A 22,053-nucleotide genomic window follows, 5' to 3' on the forward strand; every position below is an offset into this window, starting at 1 on the left:
CACAGGTCCTGCATCGTGTCGGCACCAGAGGCTACAGATGATTCTGCAGCAGCATCGGCGTTTGCAGGTAAGTCGATGTAGCTACTTACCTGCAAATGCTGATGCTGCTGCAGAATCAAGTGTAGCCTCTGGTGCCGACACGATGCAGGACCTGTGAGTGACGTCACAGTGCTGCACTGCCAGAAGCTGGGCGTTCTGAAGAGAAGTGGATGACACTTCTATACACAACGCCCAGCTAGTAAAAGTAGTAAACACGCCCCGATGTACGCACATAATACACGCCCAGTTGTACTTTTACTTTTCAACACGCCCAGTTGTACTTTTGCAAGCCTCATTTGCATAAATACGAAAATGGTCATAACTTGGCCAAAAATGCTCGTTTTTTAAAAATAAAAACGTTACTGTAATCTACATTGCAGCGCCGATCTGCTGCAATAGCAGATAGAGGTAGCAAAATCTGGTGACAGAGCCTCTTTAAATAAAACCAATAAAAGTTAATCAATAAGTCCTATGTACTCCAAAATGGTACCAATGAAAACTACAACTCCTCCCGCAAAAAACAAGCAATGGTTGTTTGTGACCAGATCTTATGAAATTCTGATGACCAGTACTGATAATGGTTGGACTTTTTGTAAAGATACACGTTATCTGTGTGGTTTTACGTGTTCCCTTTTCTGAATAAAAATACTGTTCTATGTTCATTTAAGCAATCACCAATAATACAGAAATGTGGCCAAGATAGAAAGGGCTATAATTCTTTGTGATTGACTGAAATAGAAGGTTATACAGTAACTTTTATACTATGTACGTTTTTTGTTGTTTTTTCGCTTCTTGCACTGGATTAGTTCTTGCCAGCAAGAATGATAGACTTGATGCAATAAAAGGTGGAGAGAGTACATGTGTAACTTCCTTATCAGGATCTTCTTTGTTCTATTCGTAAATTTAGCTTTAGCAGATTATCTGCATCCTAACATTCAAGTGTAAGGGCTCATTCACACGAACATGAATCTCGGAATCTCTTAAAACAACGGCCGACACACAGACATATGTATTTCAATGGGGCTGTTCACACGACTGTTGTTTAAACGGAGCGTGTAAAGATGATGAGAGCGTTCTTACCTCCTGTGTATTGTGTTCTGTTCTCAATTATTTCTCCGTCTCCTTCTGACTTGTCTCTGCTGGGTCTCAAACCCAGGATCTTGTGTACAGAATGTAGAAACACAAGTTGCACTGCTGTCAATGAGTATTATTCTACACCGGCATAACACTGGCATATATAGATATATAGAGAAGAAACATCAAAAGTAAAAGTCCCCTAATTTCACTTAATAAAGTAAAAAAATAAATAAAAATAAATAACACTTCACAAAATAGTGAATAACAGACATATTTATTATCCGCATAACAGTAACAACACGTACAATGCATTTAGAGGGGTGGTCCGTGACTTTGAAAATTCTGCAGCAGGGCAGAGGACGGCATAACATAATAAACTAGCAGATACTCACCCCCTGTAGTGCCCCCTGCTGTAGCGCTAAGGTTCCGTTCTCTACCGTTGGGGTCCAGAAAGCTCCTCCAGCGGTTACGTGCCGTTCATGGCAGCATCACCCCTGAGGCCAGTGATTGGCTGTAATGGTACGTCACCGTCGCAGGAGCATCCAGGACCGGAACCATCGGACGCCAGTGGTCTCCATTGTATGACGGATCCAGCACTGCGTCATGGCTTTCATTATTGATGGCAGCTACAATGCAGATCTGAACACGTTATTTTTGACCGCTAAATGTTGTAAAGTAAAAGGCACAATTTGTTTTTCATGTCCATGATAACTTAGGTTTATCACAAAATGGCGCCAAGACAAAATACTGCAGCACGTCCTGCCATAAACAAGACCTCATACAGGTACATATGAAAAAAGTTATGGCTGTTAGAATATGGGAAGGCAAAAACAAAAACATTCTTCTGGCCATCTGAACAAATTCAGCACTCAAATTTCCAGAAGTGAAAGGGTTAACTTACGAGCATGCCGTGGCTTTTCTCATTAGGGTTTGTCCACACGTAGCGGAATTGCTGCGTTTTTTCCGTCCGGAATTGCAGACGTAAAATATACACAGCTGAATACAGTAGCAGCAAAGTGGGTAAGATTTAACAAATCTCATCCACACGCTGAGCAGAAATTCTGAACGGAAATTGACCTGCGTTGCGTATTTTTCGTGCCGCAGCGCGTCAATTCCTGTTCCGGAAAAGTGGACGGAGTTGCTGCGTTTTTCAGAGGAGATGTCACCATCTCCCAACATTGAGAAAAACACAGCAAAATCCTGCGATTTTTCCACAGCTAAATTTCTGCAGCAATTCCGTTACGTGTGGACAAGCCCTTAAGGTAAATGCACTCAGGGAATTTTTGCCAAGGTTTTTTGTTAAAAATGAAAGGAAATATTCATGTCCTTTAAAAAAATAAAATAAAATAGAAAATTGTAACAAAATTTCAACAAGTGCCACTAGCAGCATTATTGGTGTATAGTATATTGGGTAGATGGAAGAAGTTGAGGCATAAGGGGGCCCACTGTGAATATCACCCAAGGGCCCACATAGAACTGGAGCTGGAAATAGTTGTGATGTCCATTTCTGAACATTTTTACACTACAAAAAAAAAGGAACAGAAAAAATAGAGAAGGAAAGTGATAGGTGTGAACACAGGCTAGACTATCTATAACACTGCAGGCATTATAGACGGGTAACCCTCATGTACATACGGGGTCCTATAATAATCCAGTCTCTGGTGGCCACAGCACGTGACACTGGTTATTAGAAATCATCAATATGAAGCTGTACTGAATGCTGCTCTTCTGTCACATGCAGCGCACATATAGGCGGGAGGTAGGAGGGTGCGGGGCGGTCCCTCCCTGGCTGACAGGCGGGAGGTAGGAGGGTGCGGGGCGGTCCCTCCCTGGCTGACAGGCGGGACGTAGGAGGGTGCGGGGCGGTTCCTCCCTGGCTGAGAGGCGGGAGGTAGGAGGGTGCGGGGCGGTCACTCCCTGGCTGACAGTTCCTGCATGAGTTCCCCGGTAGATCTGTGAACAGTGCAGTGTCCGCTCACCCACCATGCCAGGGATACTGCTCAGCTGGGCTGCCCTGATCCTCTGCCAGGCTGTCCTCACTGCCAGTCACGCTGTTGCTCCTCCGCACATAGTCTTCGTCCTGGCTGACGATCTGGGCTGGAATGATGTGGGGTTCCACGGGTCAGAGATCAGAACCCCGAATCTGGACCGTCTGTGTGCACAAGGCGTGGAGCTGGGGGCTTACTACGTGCAGCCACTGTGCACCCCATCCCGCAGCCAGCTGCTCAGCGGCAGGTACCAGGTCAGCATTGGCACAGGGTGCCCTCCTATCCTCACTGTAATAAAGGTGGAACGTTCTGCGGGCTGGTTACTCGGTATACAAGGAGTGAGGGGAGAAGTAGAGCTGTATCTAGACTGAATCGGCTTCATATAAAAAACATTTTTTAATCTAAATTAGCATTGTTGTCCATAGCAACCTCTCAAAGATGAATTTATTACTTTTCGGTTTGGTTAAGAAATTAAAACTGGATTCAGGTTGTTTCTAGCGCCTAGATTTATTTTAAAAAAAACGAAGTGGTGCCAAGCAAAATTGGTAGTTGCACATAGCAACCAATCAGATTCCGCCTTTCATTTTCCAGAGGCGCTTAGGAAATGGAAGGTGAAATTTGATTGGTTGGTATGGACAACTACTCCACTTCTCCTTCCCACCAGTTTTGTTTAGCCCACCTGCCATATAATTTTGATACATGAGGCCGAATGATTTCTGTTGGGTCTTTATCACCAAAATGAATCTATAAGGTTGTTTGAAATCCTATGGGATTTTATGTGACATTTTCCACGTGTTTATTGAAAATCGATTTTGTTACTTTTTGACGTAATTAATCTGTCAAATTGTGAAGGATAATTCATTGTGAGGTTAATTGGTCGTAGATGTTCTGTCGTTGATGTATAAAACCATTTGTATTGTTAAACTAAATTATGGGACGCAAGGAATTGTAATGCATTTACGTGGGCACATACCACGGTAGTCTTATACTTTTATTTTTTTTAAATTGCAGCATTCTCCATTGGATGCTGTATCTTGGATCAGTCTCCCCTAGAACCACTATTCCTGCTTCTTGGAGAGATGCGCTCCACCATACGGGACACCATATGGGACAGTTCTACTCACAATATGGCTCCGCAGCGCACGCTGTATCAGGGGCCAAAAGACACACAATTGTTCACATATGGCCTTGCAAAAATAGCTACCTATAAGATGTAGATATCATTGCTATAGGTAAAGTAATACTTTCAAGGGTGCGGGCACACGTAACTTATTTATTTATTTCAGTTACTTATATAGCGCCAACATATTACGCAGCGCTGTACAGAGGTCCACACTTACTGTCCCCATTGGGGCTCACAATCTAAATTCCCTAGTGGTATGTTTTTGGGGTGTGGGAGGAAACCCACGCAAACACAGGGAGAACATACAAACTCCATGAAGATGTTGTCCTTGGTTGGATTTGTACCCAGGACCCCAGCGCTGCAAGGCAATAGTTCTAACCACTGAGTCACCGTGCTGCCAAACGTAGTTGCCTTGTATTACCGCGGTGTACTATGCTGCGGAAAAATGTATAATGTCCTATGTGTAAAATATTTCTGCAAGTTTCTCTATTTCATGCGTTGCAAAATACTTTTCCCATAGGTTCTCATTGCAACGTTCCTCGCAGTCTGCACCCTTAGGCCTGCCACACACCAGCGCGTTCGGTCCGTGATATACGGTCAGTATGTCGGCCGCATTTCCCAGACCAAACACCCTGCAGGGAGCCGGGCTCCTAGCATTATACTTATGTACGACGCTAGAAGTCCCTGCCTCTCCGCGGAACTACTGTCCCGTACTGAAAACATGATTACAGTATGGGACAGTTGTCCCGCAGCGAGGCAGGGACTCCTAGCGTGGTAGATAACTATGATGCTAGGCTCCCTGCAGTGTGTTCGGTCCGGGAAATGCGGCCGAAATACGGACCGTATATCACGCACCGAACACGCTCGTGTGAATCCGGCCTTAGGCGTTCCATTCACACGTCTGATTTGACATGGGCTTCGGCATGGATTCCGCACAGAAATCTGCGTCAAACCGAATGACTACGCGTCCCATGCATGTGAATGGGATGTCCGCAACCCCATTCACCTGCTGAGAAAAATATCTATGCTGAGTTTTGTCTATACTGCAAAATAAAATCCGCTGTGGAAATAGGTAACATGCTGCTGTTTTCAGCAGATTATACACAAAAAAGCCAAGGATTAGCCCCATTGAAAGCAGAAGGAGGTGATTCTCATATGGATCTGCTGGCACGCCTGCGGCAGAAATCCAAACGTATGCCTCGCATTTCTTCCATGGAAACACACGGATATAATGCCGGCGTGTGAACGAGGCCCAACTGAACTTACACCTCACCGTATACAGGGTATTTTTTAGATGATTTAGCCATAGTGGCCAATAGTTTAGTTACGTTTTTGTATAACTAAAAGTAATCCAATTTTTCAATATCCTTTCTCTATTAATTCCTCATGGTTTTCAAGATCTCTGCTTGTAGGGAGTTTCATTGATTTACTTCCAATGGATAAAAATTCTGTTCATGGTCATGTGATGGACACACAGGTGCTGGGATCGTTAGAAGACTCTGATACACATACTGTAAGGGTATGTTCACACGCAGTGGTTTCAGACGTAATGTAGGCGTTTTACTCCTCGAATTACGCCTGAAAAAACTGCTCCATTACGCCTACAAACATCTGCCCATTGCTTGCAATGGGATTTACGATGTTCTGTTCCCACGAGCCTTTATTTTACGTGTCACTGTCAAAATACGGCACGGAAATTGGCGGCTCATCAAAAGAAGTGCAGGACACTTCTTGGGACGTTTGTGGAGGCGTTTTTCATTGACTCCATTGAAAAACAGCTCCAAAAACGGCCGTGAAAAACTCGAGTTGTTTAAAAAAAAAAGTCTGAAAATCAGGAGCTGGTTTTGCCTGAAAACAGCTCCGTATTTTCAGATGTTTTTGGTCATTGCGGGTGAACATACCCTAAGGCCTGATTTACACGAGCGTGTGCGTTTTGCACTTAACAGCTGCGTGTGTCATCAGCGTATGATGCGCGGCTGCGTGATTTTCGCACAGCCGCCATCATTTTGACACTCCATTTGGATGTTTGTAAACAGAAAAGCACGTGGTGCTTTTCTGTTTACATTCAGAGCTTGACAGCTGTTGCTCGAATTACGCAGTTCGCACGGAAGTGACTTCAATGGGTGCATGATGCGCGAAAAACGGCGAAATATAGAACATGTCGTGAGTTTTACACAGCGGACTCACGCTGCGCAAAACTCACGGACTGTCTGCATGACTCAATAGACTAATATAGGTGCGTGCGACACGCATGAAAAGCACGCGCGTCGCATGCGCGTATATTACGCTCGTGTAAATGATGCCTTAGGGTAAGTTTACACAGGGCGGATACGCTGCGTAATGGTACACAGTGTATCCACCCTGGAGGCTGCAGGGAATTCTGGCCGAAAAATCGCACCAAATTGTGGTGCAGTTTATCGCCTGAAATGTCCACTGCAGAAATCCAGCAATTTAAAAAAAAAAACACACGGCTATACTTATTATGGCAACACGTCTTTCTGACTTTCTGCAGCCCTGGAATGATGTTTCATGTGTTACGGATTTTACCTCCCCAACGAAATCAATGGGGAAAATTAGCAACAATGAAGCAGCGTTTACGCAAATACAGTTGAGATGCTGCGCATTAAACAGCGTTTTTTTAAATGTCTTCCATGATTCTGCTACTGTATTATGCTGTCGTTTTTCGGTAACTAAGGGCATTATTCAGACAAACATATAATACGTCTGTGCTACGTTCGTGATTTTCACGCGCCTCATACGGGCCTATGTTAGTCAATGGGGCCGTTGAAACAGTCCGTGTTTTTCACAGCGTATGTCCGCTGCGTAAAACTCACGGCATGTCCTATTTTTGCACATTTTTCGCGTATCACGCACCCATTGAAGTAAAAAAACTTGTCAAAAAAACTGTGAACATAGCCTAACGATCCCAGCAGCTGTGTGTCCATCACATGACCGAGGACAGAAGGTTATCTACTAGAAATAAACAATGAAGGTGCCTACTGATTAACAACAAGCAGAGACCTTGAATATGTGAGGAATTAATACAGAATGCATATTGGAAAATTGTATAACTTTTAACTATACAAAACTGAAACTTTAACTTACTGAAATCCTTTTGCAGAAGTGGCTGCAGATCCATCTCTTTATTAAGCCAGGATCACATACCTAGTCGACAACGCTATTGATTCCACCAAATAAAGGAAACCTTGCGGAACAGAGACAAACAGGAACCATTAGCAACGGAAGCGTTACCATTAAAATCAATGGTAATGCAAACTGAAAGCTACGGTTTTAGTTTGCTTTCCGTTCGTTTGTTCCCCTGACGGAACCCACGAAAGGAACGCTGATGCAGATCTGAACTAAGCCTAATTTGTGTACAGTTTTTGGCTCAGTTTTTTTTGAGCCAGAGCCAAAAGTAGATCCAAAAGGAAGGAAAGGTATAAAGAGAAGACTAATTAATCTTAGTTCTTTAGTGTCCACTCCTGTGTTTAGCTCCAAAAACCGAGCAACAGCATGGAGGTATTACTTAGTAACAGTATGGCGGTGTTATCCAGTCACTGTATAGTGGTGTTATCCAGTCACTGTATAGCGGTGTTATCCAGTCACTGTATAGCGGTGTTATCCAGTCACTGTATAGCGGTGTTATCCAGTCACTGTATATCGGTGTTATCCAGTCACTGTATATCGGTGTTATCCAGTCACTGTATATCGGTGTTATCCAGTCACTGTATATCGGTGTTATCCAGTCACTGTATAGTGGTCTTATCCAGTCACTGTATAGTGGTCTTATCCAGTCACTGTATAGTGGTCTTATCCAGTCACTGTATAGCGGTGTTATCCAGTCACTGTATAGTGGTGTTATCCAGTCACTGTATAGTGGTGTTATCCAGTCACTGTATAGTGGTGTTATCCAGTCACTGTATAGTGGTGTTATCCAGTCACTGTATAGTGGTGTTATCCAGTCACTGTATAGTGGTGTTATCCAGTCACTGTATAGTGGTGTTATCCAGTCACTGTATAGTGGTGTTATCCAGTCACTGTATAGTGGTGTTATCCAGTCACTGTATAGTGGTGTTATCCAGTCACTGTATAGTGGTGTTATCCAGTCACTGTATAGTGGTGTTATCCAGTCTCTGTATAGTGGTGTTATCCAGTCACTGTATAGTGGTATTATTTAGTAACAGTATGGCGGTGTTATCCAGTCACTGTATAGTGGTGTTATCCAGTCACTGTATAGTGGTGTTATCCAGTCACTGTATAGTGGTGTTATCCAGTCACTGTATAGTGGTGTTATCCAGTCACTGTATAGTGGTGTTATCCCGTCACTGTATAGTGGTGTTATCCCGTCACTGTATAGTGGTGTTATCCAGTCACTGTATAGTGGTGTTATCCAGTCACTGTATAGTGGTGTTATCCAGTCTCTGTATAGTGGTGTTATCCAGTCACTGTATAGTGGTATTATTTAGTAACAGTATGGCGGTGTTATCCAGTCACTGTATAGTGGTGTTATCCAGTCACTGTATAGTGGTGTTATCCAGTCACTGTATAGCGGTGTTATCCAGTCACTGTATAGCGGTGTTATCCAGTCACTGTATAGCGGTGTTATCCAGTCACTGTATAGCGGTGTTATCCAGTCACTGTATAGCGGTGTTATCCAGTCACTGTATAGCGGTGTTATCCAGTCACTGTATAGCGGTATTATCCAGTCACTGTATAGCGGTATTATTTAGTAACAGTATGGCGGTGTTATCCAGTCACTGTATAGCGGTATTATTTAGTAACAGTATGGCGGTGTTATCCAGTCACTGTATAGCGGTATTATTTAGTAACAGTATGGCGGTGTTATCCAGTCACTGTATAGTGGTATTATTTAATAACAGTATGGCGGTGTTATCCCGTCACTGTATAGTGGTATTATTTAATAACAGTATGGCAGTGTTATCCCGTCACTGTATAGTGGTATTATTTAGTAACAGTAGGGCGGTGTTATCCAGTCACTGTATAGTGGTATTATTTAGCCACAGTATGGCAATGTTATCCAGTCACTGCATAGTGGTATTATTTAGTAACAGTATGGCGGTGTTATCCAGTCACTGTATAGTGGTATTATTTAGTAACAGTATGGCAGTGTTATGCAGTCACTGTATAGTGGTATTATTTAGTAACAGTATGGCAGTGTTATCCAGTCACTGTATAGTGGTATTATTTAGTAACAGTATGGCGGTGTTATCCAGTCACTGTATAGTGGTATTATTTAGGGAAACCCACCCAGACTTATTTCTGTATTTCCCATTTACCATAAAGGAGACTGCAAATGTGGGCACAGGACATGAAATGTAATGTGTGGACCTGGGATGGTGTCAAGGGCCACACCTGAGGATTCTATACTGTGAGGGGTTCGACCACCTTTGCTCTTATAAGTACTCTGAAGATCCGTGAAGATACTCTGATACACTGCTACTTGATATACATTGACTACTTGACTTTATTAACTTCATTCAAGGTGCCAAATGTAGAAGTTCTCATTAGAAGTCAGGGCAATAGTCTTAACTGTGGCCCTGATGATGATGGACCCTTGACTCGCAAAGACTCATCCTTCAGCACTCCGGAGAGGAACCCCCATCCCCACTGGAGGGAACCTCTAGGGAACCATGGCTGAAGGACTGCCCTTACCTTGGGTTGTAGAGGAATGTCTAACCAGCCATTTTTTCTCCTGAAGATGCCACTCAGAGTGGTGAAACATGTAGGGAGGCTGAATGAATTATGTTCGTTTTTAAATCACAATCTCTGTACTGTTGAGGAAGTAATCGCTCAAAATATATATTAGTCTGAAATTTAGACGAGTGTACCAACAGACACTCGCTCACAGGAATTTTATCCAGATGCTAATCGTAGATTAGATCGATATATGTCAGAGAGGGGACATAAGACACACAGACAATGCTTGTATGCTCAAAATACTCCTCTGAGCTTTATTGCCAAACTCCATTACAATAATATCATTCAAAAGGGGTGTAGGCTTGAGGTTAACCAATCAGAGGCAATGTAACAATAATTCTCATTCAGCCAATGGCATACAATGAGGATATTTCATATTCCGCCAATTACAGACATACATTATTTTAAATATAATTCTAAATAAGGGGGGAGAAAAGAAGGTCATTACAGGGTGGAATAGAATTTGGCCTGCTTGATAATTCACAATGTAATTTAATACAGAGAATATAAGCGAATTGACCACCCATCACAGTAGCCTACTTAAAGAGGCTCTGTCACCAGATTATCAAATCCCTATTTCCTATTGAAGATGATCGGCGCTGCAATGTAGATAACAGCAAAGTTTTTTGTTTTTTTTTAAAAACTATCATTTTTGCCCAAGTTATGAGCAATTTTATATTTATGCAAATTAGCTTTTCAATGGACAACTGGGCGTGTTTTCTCGTTTTACAGTAGCCTCTGACGCCTGGAGCTGATGTGTCTTCTCTCTTCCGACACCAAGGTTGAAGGACCTGTTGTGACGTCACGCTGTGTCATCAGTGAAAGAAGCTGGCTGGGAATGATGACATCACCCACAGGTCCTTCAACCTTGGCGTCGGAAGAGAGAAGACACATCAGCTCCAGGCGTCAGAGGCTACAGTGCAGGATATGTGCATGTAAGCATAACAAACTCCCTAGAGACGAGCATATTGACCTTTTGGACTCCTGGAGCCGATGTATCTTTTGTCCGACGACAATGTTGAAGGACCTGTGGGTGACGTCACGCTCTATTTCTGCAGTGAAAGAAGCTGGGTGGGAACGATGAGAAGTGCATGACGCTGATTCGTCAGCGTCATACACTTCTATTCACAACGCCCAGTTGGTAAAAACACAATACACGCCCAATTGGTAAAACGAGAAAACACGCCCAGTCGTCCATTGAAAAGCTCATTTGCATAAATATAAAATTGCTCATAACTTGGGCAAAAATGATTGTTTTTAAAAAAAACAAAGAACATTGCTGTTCTCTACGTTTCAGCGCAGATCACATTCAATAGGAGATAGGGATTTGATAATCTAGTAACAGAGCCTCTTTAACAAAGAATGCAACAGTGTATCAGTGTGTTTGGTAATTACTTTTTATTAAAAATTATTTTTACTTTTTCAGATACAGCTGCTGAGTATCCTGGATACACAGCAGATGTATCGTGTGCAGAGACCTGTATCTGTCAGGTCAGGATCGGGCTGTTATCGATCACATCTAAGTTCATAACCATTATAAATACACAAAACACTCTTACAGCAAGTGAGGGGCTAGATGCATTGAAGGTATAGCATACTACCCAGGTAACAAGAAAGGGCAACTCCTATATATACTTTTATACACTGGAGAATAATGGAGCATAACAGCCAAGAGTAAAAATAAATATCTTTATTAAACCTATAGAAACATACACAAGGGATATTAAAAAGGTACACAACAGGACAGGAGGACTCTATATAGTTCCAAAGTAGCACAGCTGAAAGACTCCCTATAGTATATAAGGAATGATATAGGGTCGATCAAGGAGATGGATGGACAGTCTAAGTGGTAAACATAGTAAAATGCACCAGAGACCATACCATGGTGTGTGTATAAACAGTACATATAACTATACTGGCATGGAATCAAGTGCTGATGAAAAGCCAAGTAATAAGTCAGAGACCTAATATATAAGTATAACATCAAGTGCAGAAAACAAATTGTCGGTCTGAGACCTAAGTAAACCACTCATCCACCCACTCCTAAGAAAACGTACCCATGTGTAGATGTGAGTAGGAGAGTCTAGCTGGTGTGAAGCGAACCCCAACTCGCGTTTCGCGATGTGCTTCCTCAAGGGGTATATCTCCTACTCACATCTACACATGGGTAAGTTTTCCTAGGAGTGGGCGGATGAGTGGTTTACTTAGGTCTCAGACCGACAATTTGTTTTCTGCACTTGACGTTATACTTAAATATTAGGTCTCTGACTTATTACTTGGCTTTTCATCAGCACTTGATTCCATGCCAGTATAGTTATATGTACTGTTTATACACACACCATGGTATGGTCTCTGGTGCATTTTACTATGTTTACCACTTAGACTGTCCATCCATCTCCTTGATCGACCCTATATAATTCCTTATATACTATAGGGAGTCTTTCAGCTGTGCTACTTTGGAACTATATAGAGTCCTCCTGTCCTGTTTTGTACCTTTTTAATATCCCTTGTGTATGTTTCTATAGGTTTAATAAAGATATTTATTTTTACTCTTGACTGTTATGCTCCATTTATTCTCCAGTGTATATAAGTTCATAACCATGTAAAGATGGCTGCTCCCTGAGAGCCGGCCATCTTTACTCATTGCCCAGGGGGCTTTCGCTCCCCGCCGTATCGCCAATTGCGGCTTTTTTCGGCTAAAATCAATCGCTGTGCCACAGTGATATGGTGGAGATTGGTGATGTCTAGGACAGCAACTATTCCTGCCTTGTATTCATGGGGTGGTAGCAGTGGTGCCACCTCCATGATGGCTGCGATTGGTCGGACTGTATTAACAAACCCATCGCAGGTGCTTCAAACACCCTGCACAAGCTCCGGTTAGGAACGGTGAGCAGAGCTTGTCTGACCCAAACTGACCGTTCTTGAGGTCTATGTTGCTGTCGATCATCTGCTTCTTCATCCTGCTGTGTGATCATCATCATCATCAACTTGACTATTGCAGTGTTCAAGTGGTGGTTCTTAACGCTTCATGCACCCGACAGTGTGCGCCGGCCGAGTCCCGTCAGTGATCCAAGGAAAGATAGAACATGTCCTATCTTTCCTTGGATCGGCGGCTCGGATAATTTTTCACGGACCTGATTCATCCGCTAAAGTGAATGGGTCAGTGAAGACTATCAGGTGCCACTCGGATGCCGTCAAAAACGGCCCGAGTGGCACAACGGTCATGTGCATGAGGCGTTCGGCACTTCTGTTTGAAAACAAGGAAGGGGAGGGCCAAAGCACATCTACTGGAAGCGAGGGCGCACGTATTGTACCAGGGCAACACTTTCTCAGCAACGTTCCACAAACTGCAAAAAAGGGAAGATCCACAAAAAAGGTGCTGAGTGTGTTCCAAAAGGGGGATAAGAAAGGACACAACTTATCAGTGCGACACCTTCCCCAAAAAACCTGGCCAGTGTATAAAGGATTGCTTCAAAGTGTACCGCGCATCTATGAATTATTAATTTTATTATTTATGTACCCTTTTATTTTACCCTGATCTGATTTGCTTTGCACTGCTTACATATGCTCCCACATAAAAAATTAATGTTCAATAGAACCCCAAACACAAATACTACTTCTTATTTATACCTCTAGATGGAAATACCCTAAGGGGTATAGTTTCCAAAATGGGGTCACTTCTAGAGTGTTTCCTCAGTATTGGTAGCTTAGGGGATCTGCAAATGCGACATAGCACCTGAACACCAATCCTGTAAGATCTGCATGCCAAATAGCACTCCTTCCCTTTTGAGCCCTGCCGTGTGTCCAAACAGCAGTTTGAATACTGGGAAGACCCCAGCAGTTGGCAGGCACGTAATGAATACAAAAAGAACTAAGTGTACCAAGGCACACTGAAAGCCAATTTCCCAACTGCTGACTCATAATATTTAAAAAGTAACTTTTATTAATTTTGCCACTAAGAATGTCCATGTGGACATAAACAATAAATACGAACAGTTAAAAGTTATAGCCGATGTTGCTGCCACACACGCTCAGATTGCACTCCGTCTGCATGTATTGCCAGACAGAGCACAGAGTGCTAGAATTTGTCCAGTGACAGATATGACAGCTAGGCAGCTGCAGACTGCTGTGCTGGGACAGATGCAAGGTTAAATTCAAAATTAGATTTGCGTGCTGGATTTGCTAAACAAGTAGGGCTGTTTAAAACAATAAATTTAGCCCCCCCCGACATGTTTCGCTGTCAACACAGCGTCCTCAGGGGATCAAAACGGGGCTAGTAAGCGCGTGTACGTATTGTTACTTCCTTTAAAGACTTCCATTTCGTAATCCACAGTGTTCACCTGTGTAGGAACCAATGGAGTCTCGATTACGAGGACGAGCCTCCACATCCCCAGATTGACATAGGAATTAGCCAATGTGAGGGCCGTATCAGTGTAGCCAATAAGAATGCGCCGAATGCGCATGGGCACTGAGTCCAGGATCGGACTCAGTGTCTTTTTCGAGTTTTGCAGAATTTTTATTTCTGCTCGTGGCGCATGCGCATATTGCACCTGGCCAGGCTTGAATGATTTATACGTATGTGATGATAGTGGCCAATGCGCATGTCTGGGCAAAAGAATACGCAAGGAAATCCTCCATATCGCTTGATATGAATGTGGACCAATATGTGAGGGGAAGTACAACCAATTAGGGTGTACCGAACGCGCATGGGCATCAGTATCCCGGTTGGACATAGTAGAATTAGCTACTCATTTGGTTCTCTTGGCGGCGCATGCGCATTTAATGACCAATCGGGCTTAGTCAATTTTGACATTTATAAGCTACTCATTTGGTCCTCTTGGCGGCGCATGGGCATTTAATGACCGATCGGGCTTAGTCAATTTTGACATTTATAAAAGACATTTAGGCGTATGTCTTAGCTCGTATGGCTTACAAAGGGGGTACGTGGAGCTTATTTGCGCACTAGAGACATAGAGGGACTTAGATGAGTTTTGTAGTAAAAATCTAGATATATAGTAGCGTAGATGAGTCTCATTGTTTAACTTAACTTAGCCAAATCCTGCGGATATATGGATAAGTGCACGTATCTGGGTGCCTGGAAGATACAATGACGGGAGATCGAATAGGAATCAGGTATGTATTCCAATGTATGTGTATGTATTGTCTACACTCCAGATAAATGTGTGAAATTAGTGTCCAGATACTTGTATAAGGCTATGTTCACACGGAGTATTTTGGGGGAGGAATATCTGCCTCAAAGCTCCAAACGGAATTTTGAGGTAGATATTCCTCCCCCAAAATACTCCGTGTGAATAGCAATTATCGCGCCGTTTTTCGCCCGCGGCCATTGAGCGCCGCGGGCAGAAAACACGCTTTCTCCTGCCTCCCATTGAAGTCAATGGGAGGTCGGAGGCGGAAGCGCCCGAAGATAGGGCATGTCGCTTCTTTTTCCCGCGAGGCAGTTTTACTGCTCGCGGGAAAAAGACGCCGACGCCTCTCATTGAAATCAATGGGAGGCGTTCTCGGGCCGTTTCTGCCGAGTTTTGCGACGCGGTTTCCGCGTCAAAAAACTCGGCAAAAGACCCCGTGTGAACATAGCCTAAGTCCAAAGAGTTGGTTCACTTGGGAAGAAGAAAAGAAAAGGAAGATAAATAGTGGTCCAGAAGGGCATGTAAATTAGAAAGGTATATAGAGAGATATCCTGTCATTTTTATAGATAAGAATGTGGATATTCTAATTCGCTATCTAGCGAATGATGGTGATTACTGAGTAATCTATCTGACATTTGAAGGTCATAAAAGGACTATAGGAATACATGCAGACGGAGTGCAATCTGAGCGTGTGTGGCAGCAACATCGGCTATAACTTTTAACTGTTCGTATTTATTGTTTATGTCCACATGGACATTCTTAGTGGCAAAATTAATAAAAGTTACTTTTTAAATAATATCAGTCAGCAGTTGGGAAATTGGCTTTCAGTGTGCCTTGGTACACTTAGTTCTTTTTGCAAACAGCAGTTTATCACCACGTCTGGGGTATTGCCGTGATCAGGAGAATTTTGCTTTACAAATGTTGGGGTGCTTTTTCCCCTTTTATCCCTTGTGAAAATGAAAAAATCTTAGGTAAAACTACATTCTATTGGAAAAAATGTTGATTTTCATTTTTACGGCCTAATTCCAATAAATTCCGCAAAAAAACTGTGGGGTCAAAATGTTCAATATACCCCTAGATAAATTCCTTGAGGGGGGTGTGGTTCCCCACATAGGGTCACTTATAGATTGTTTCCACTGTTTTGGTTCCTCAAGGGCTTTGCAGATGCGACATGGAACCCGAGCAACAATCCTACAAAATCTGAATGCCAAATAGCACACCTTCCCTTCTAAACCCTGCTGTGTATCCAAACAGCAGTTTATTACCACATATAGAGTGCCGTACTCAGGAGAATTTGCTTTCCAAAATTGTATATTTTGGGGGGTGATTTCACTCTTTTGGCACCGCAAGACCTCTTCAAATCTGACAAGGTGCATAAAATATGGTGCGATAAATTCCTTGTGGGGTATAGTTTGCCAATTAGGGTCACCTCTGGGGGGTTTCCACTGTTTTGGTCCCTTAGGGGCTTTGCACACGTGACATGGTGCCGCTAACCATTCCAGCAAAATTTGAGGTCCAAAAGCCAAATGGAACTCCTTCCCTTCTGAGCCCTGCCGTGTGTCCAAACAGCAGTTTATGACCACATATGGGGTATTGATGTAATCGGGAGAAATTAATTTCCAAATTTTGAGGTTCTTTTTCTTTTATTCCTTGAAAAAACGTAAAATTGCGATGTTTGTTTTATTCTAAAAAAAAAAAAATAGCTTTAGTCCACTAAATTCAGCAAAAACCGTGTGGGGTCAAAATGCTCACTTTATATGGATAAATTCCTTTGGGTGTAGTTTCCAAAATGGTGTATTTTGGGGGGAGTTTCCACAGTTTTGTAACCACAAGACTTCTTCAAACCTGGCATGGTGTTTAAAATGTAATCTAATAAAATGGAGGTCACAAAATCCACTAGGTGTTCCTTCAATTCTGAGTCCTGTCTTTAAGTTCAGTAGCACACTAGGGCCACCTGATATTTCTAAAAACTGCAGAAACTGGGCCGTTGCGTTTCTCTGGTAAAACCTTCTGTTTTACAGAAAAAAATGGATTAAAGATGTGATTTTTTTGGAAAAAGAATGAAATGTGTAATTTTCACCTCTACATTGCTTTAAATCCTGTTAAATTCCTAAGGGTATATTCACACGCAGTGGTTTCAGATGTAATTCTGGCGTTTTACGCCTGAAAAAACGCCCCAAATACGCCTACAAACATCTGCCCATTGCCTTGAATGGGAATTACGATGTTCTGTTCCCACGAGCCTTTATTTTACGCGTCACTGTCAAAATACGGTGCGTAAAATGACGGCTCGTCAAAAGAAGTGCAGGACACTTCTTGGGACGTTTTTGGAGGCGTTTTTCATTGACTCCATTGAAAAACAGCTCCAAAAACGGCCGTAAAAAACGCTGCGAAAAACGCGAGTTGTTAAAAAAAACTTCTGAAAACAGCTCCATATATTTAGATGTTTTTGCTCACTGCCTGTGAACATACCCTAAAGGATTAAGAAACTTTCTAAATACTGTTTTTAATACTTTGAGGGGTGCAGTGTTTTTAAATTGGGTGATTTATGGGGGTTTCTAATATATAAGACCCTCAACTGAAGTGGTCCCTAAAAAAATAAGTTTTGGAAATTTTCTTGTAACTGAGAAATTGCTGCTAAAGTTCTAAGCCTTGTAATATCCTAGAAAAATTAAAGCACATTCAAAAAACGATGCAAACATATGGAAAATGTTAACTAGTAACTATTTTGTGTGGTATTACTATCGGTCTCACAAGCAGATACATCTAAATTACCACGGAGATAAAGTAAAATGTGTCACAAGAAAACATTCTTTGCTTTGGATAAGTAAAACCATTCCAAGGTTCTTACCACATAAAGTGGCACATGTTCGATCTGAAAAAATGGGCTTTGTCCACAAGGCCAAAACTAGCTGCGTCCTTAAGGGGTTAAAAGCACCTTAAAGGGAACCTGTCACCAGCATTTCACCTATTGAACTTTACTTATCCCTCACTGGCCGCTGCTATAAAAAGTTCATTGCCGTTATCCCCGCTCCTAAACTCCTCTTCCAACTGTAAATATCGGTCTGCAAATGTTTTGCGCCTTTTATCGTAATTATGCGGTATCCCTTTGTGCGCACACACCAAAAGAGGACATCAATGCACAAGCGCAGGATTTTGTGTGCTGGGGGAAGGCGAGGAGCTGTCAATCAAAAGTAAGGAGGCGGGGTAAACTCGGAAAGACTTGAGGAATGAAGATATGACTCTTTCCAAACGAAGATTTGACTCTCTTCAAATGAAGATCTGACTCTTTTCTGCTCATTAGCATACGGTGCGGGAACACTAAAAAGCTAAATACTAAATCTACAGAGCCGACTAAGAAGATAATTATAGGTTATATAGAAATGATTTTTCACCCGCTACCACCAGGTATAGTCGGTTTAATAGGTGAAATGCTGGTGACCGGTTCCCTTTAATGTTGGTTTTGTGCCTGTAAATTTGATGCTGTTAAGTTTTTAGAGCATACCTATAGTTTTAAATTTTAATCTCGCACAGTAAGTGGGAGCATCCAATGGGTAGTTTTCGCACTACCTTTTTAAGTTGTAAATAAAATTGACAACTCCGCGTTAGTCCTCTTGTCAATAGGGTGTGTTTCTACATAGTCAGCAATGACCGGACACTGTTAGAATGTGTAGGGACACCCAGTTGTCAATTTATTCATACATTTCCAGGGGGAATAACAGAGTAACATAACAATGCAGAGTATTAAGAAAAGATGCTCCAGTGCTGTTATTTCATGGGGAATGCAAATATTTACTAAAACACAAGTCAGGAGGGCTGATGGGGCTTTTCTACACCACAGGAGAGCGGACCGCTCCTCTTTACTGCGCCACGCGGGAGAGCGGACCGCTCCTCTTTACTGCGCCACGAGGGAGAGCTGACTGGTCTCCTTTGAGGGCCGTTTCGCTCTTGTCATTCTGGGGGTCATGACTTTATTTTTGAGGCCTTCGTTTTTTAAGTGAATTTCAGCGGTTTTAGGTATAGTGGATCCTAAGGCCTGCTTGAATTCCTCCTGACGCATACCTCCAATGAAGGGCTCTGGGGTGATATGAGCAGGGCCTAAATATTGGTGATCTGTCCCAGACCAGCTCTGCTCACTTGTACAGTTGAATACGGGTCTCGCTTTCCTTTATGCATACTATATTATGTAATGTAATATTATAATGTATAGCACATTGATCTTTCTGCTGATTTATTTAGTTGTTTTTTTTATTTTGCTTTTCCCCCCAAGATTCACACAGGACTGCAGCATCAGATAATATGGCCTTGTCAGCCCCATTGTCTACCTCTTGATGAAAAGCTTCTGCCTCAGTTACTGAAGGAAGCTGGATATTCCACACACATGGTGGGAAAATGGCACCTTGGTATATATAAAATAGACTGCCTTCCAACCCGTAGAGGATTCGACACTTACTTTGGTAATTAATTTTTACCTTGTCATTAATCCTACTGTTGTATTTGTCATTTATAGTCTCTTCTTTAGAATCCAAATCCATTAACAAGTGGATACAAGGGCAGAATGACAGGGTTTATAATAGGCAACAATAGTTATGGGCCCCTTATCAACCACTATAGTTATAATACACTTGAACTGGGTTACCACAGTGATATTGAGCAGCGTTTATCTCATGTATCTGTGGGGGATGGGCGGTTGCTTCTTAATTTTAGACCCTGCACTTAAACATTAATACGTCTCTCAGACGCTGTGGGCCCGTCTGGATTTGCCCAAATGGTCAGTCCACCCGTGGATGAATACTTCACTGTTGTATGAATGGAACACTCTTGTTGAAATCTAATACGTTATTCTGCTTTATACCATGTACATAATTGGTTACAGTGTAAAGCTGACTACATGTAACAGACATATAGATTTGTCATACCATAGGGCAAAGACAGTGTGTTCATCTCTGGATATTAGTTATTTATTTTTGCATATATCTGTAGTACATGTGAATATGATATATGAGAGGCACTATTCACACTGCGTTTTATAGCCTTTTGCCATATACACCAAATGGTGCTGGGGCACATATCGATTCTGTCCAAATACTCCTTTGAACCCAATGTATACCAAAAGAGTGTCCTTTCGGCTTAAAGAGGCTCTGTCTCCACATTACTATCTCCTACATAATCTGATTTGCGCTGTAATGTAGATAACAGTGTTTTTTATTTTGAAAATCTATCATTTTTGAGGAAGTTCTGAGCAATTTTAGATTTATGCTAATTACTTTATCAATTCCGAACTGGGCATTTTCTACCTTTTGACCAAGTGGGCGTTGTACAGAGGAGTGTATGACGCTGACCAATCAGCGTCATACACTTCTCTCCATTCATACTCAGCACATAGTGATCTTGCGAGATCATGCTGTACTGTTACATACACCCACATTAACTTTACTGTAGTGTCTTGACAGTGAATAGACCTCACCTCCAGCCATGACGCGATGTCTATTCACAATCCCGACACTTTGGTAAAGTTTGTATGGGACTTAATCGCTGCACAGCTTGATCTCGCGAGATCCCGCTACTGCTGTCATTCATAGCGTGATCTCTCGAGATCACGCTGTGCAGCTATTAAGTCCCACACAAACTTTACCGAAATGTCGGGATTGTGAATAGACATCGCGTCCTGGCTGGAAACTATGTCTATTCACTCTCAAGACACTTCAGTAAAGTTAATGTGGGTGTATGTGACAGCACAGCGTGATCTTGCAAGATCATTATTATCAGTGTTGTTATTTACATTACAGCGCCGATCACATTATGTAGGAGATAAGGCACTTATAATGTGGTGACAGAGCCTCTTTAAGTCTGGGCGTTATGCATCAACATGCATTTTTTCCATTGTATTGAGAAGTGTAGTCGACTATACTCTTCAATACAAAGGGGTCCTGCAAGAACAAAAATGTAGTATAAACTTTTTACAGTGGGGAGGAATTGGTGATTGTATGTATACAGTTGCATACGTCAAGGCTATATGTTGAACATATAGGTCCTCAAAAGGAAGTGTGAACTGAGCCTTACTTGAGGGAAATGTCATCTTCTCCATCTTCAAACATACTGTAGTTCTCCTTTTCCTGCCTGCAGGCTCTCTGTAAATGTTTAGAAACTTCTCCAGTTCCCCAAATAAATTGGTCCAGAGAAATATAGTAGACTAGGAGGAGGGAGGATGAAGCTGCTCTTTTTCTCTCTGCCTATTAGACTAAATGTGGAGGAATGGAAAACCGACCCAAAAGGCCCAGTTTATACACTTTAAAGGGAACCTGTCACTGGATTTTAAGGCACTAAACCACCAGCATGTTATACTGCTGGGGTATAGCGTCCTAAGCATTTGTGTTTTAGCATTTTGTCTAAAAAGAAGTTATAAATTACTGGAGAAGAGTCCTGGGGTGAGTCCAGTGGCATTCTGCACATGCATAGTATAGCAAGGTGTACCGACCCCGGCTTCAACTGCGCATGCCGAAGGAGCCAGAGGGTTTTGCCAGTGAGGTTGCTGTCGCCTGATCATTTGCTTCAGGGGATATAAAGTATTACAGATGAGTGGTCATCCGCGTAATGTATGGACAGTCTGAGTCTACCAGAGTGAGAGCCACCAGAGTGACGTCCATATGCCTTAATAGGTGATATGGCCAGGTGTTGTCCGGATGGGATCCTCTTAATGGTCATCATTGCGTCCTTGGCCACCTCAGAGTTTACATGTAGTCAGTGGTAGGTTAGTGATAATTGCTATGTGTAAGTGATTGAAATGGATCGGCACAAAAATTTCTCAATCCAATTAATGCAATAAATACAATCAGAATCTGGAATTCATGCTCAATTGTAAACAAATTCTGGACACAACTTTGCAAAGGATTAAATCTGTGATAAAAATCTGTGGCAATTCCACACCTTAATAGGCACGCTGTGGATTTGAAATTCT

The 22,053-nt window shown here is 42.4% G+C and overlaps 1 protein-coding gene across 1 annotated transcript in view; it reads left to right on the forward strand.

Moving 5' to 3' along the window:
- The first annotated feature begins 2,989 nt into the window (after positions 1–2,989).
- Positions 2,990–22,053, forward strand: part of LOC142661301 (arylsulfatase B-like) — a 140,155-nt gene continuing 121,091 nt past the window's right edge. Inside the window, exons 1-2 of the mRNA XM_075838718.1 lie at positions 2,990–3,358; positions 19,366–19,552. Coding sequence (XP_075694833.1) covers positions 3,101–3,358; positions 19,366–19,552 — 445 coding nt within the window. The 5' untranslated portion in view covers positions 2,990–3,100. The remainder of the gene's footprint in view (positions 3,359–19,365; positions 19,553–22,053) is intronic.

Source organism: Rhinoderma darwinii, chromosome 1, assembly GCF_050947455.1.
Source record: "Rhinoderma darwinii isolate aRhiDar2 chromosome 1, aRhiDar2.hap1, whole genome shotgun sequence".
NCBI lineage: Eukaryota > Metazoa > Chordata > Amphibia > Anura > Rhinodermatidae > Rhinoderma > Rhinoderma darwinii.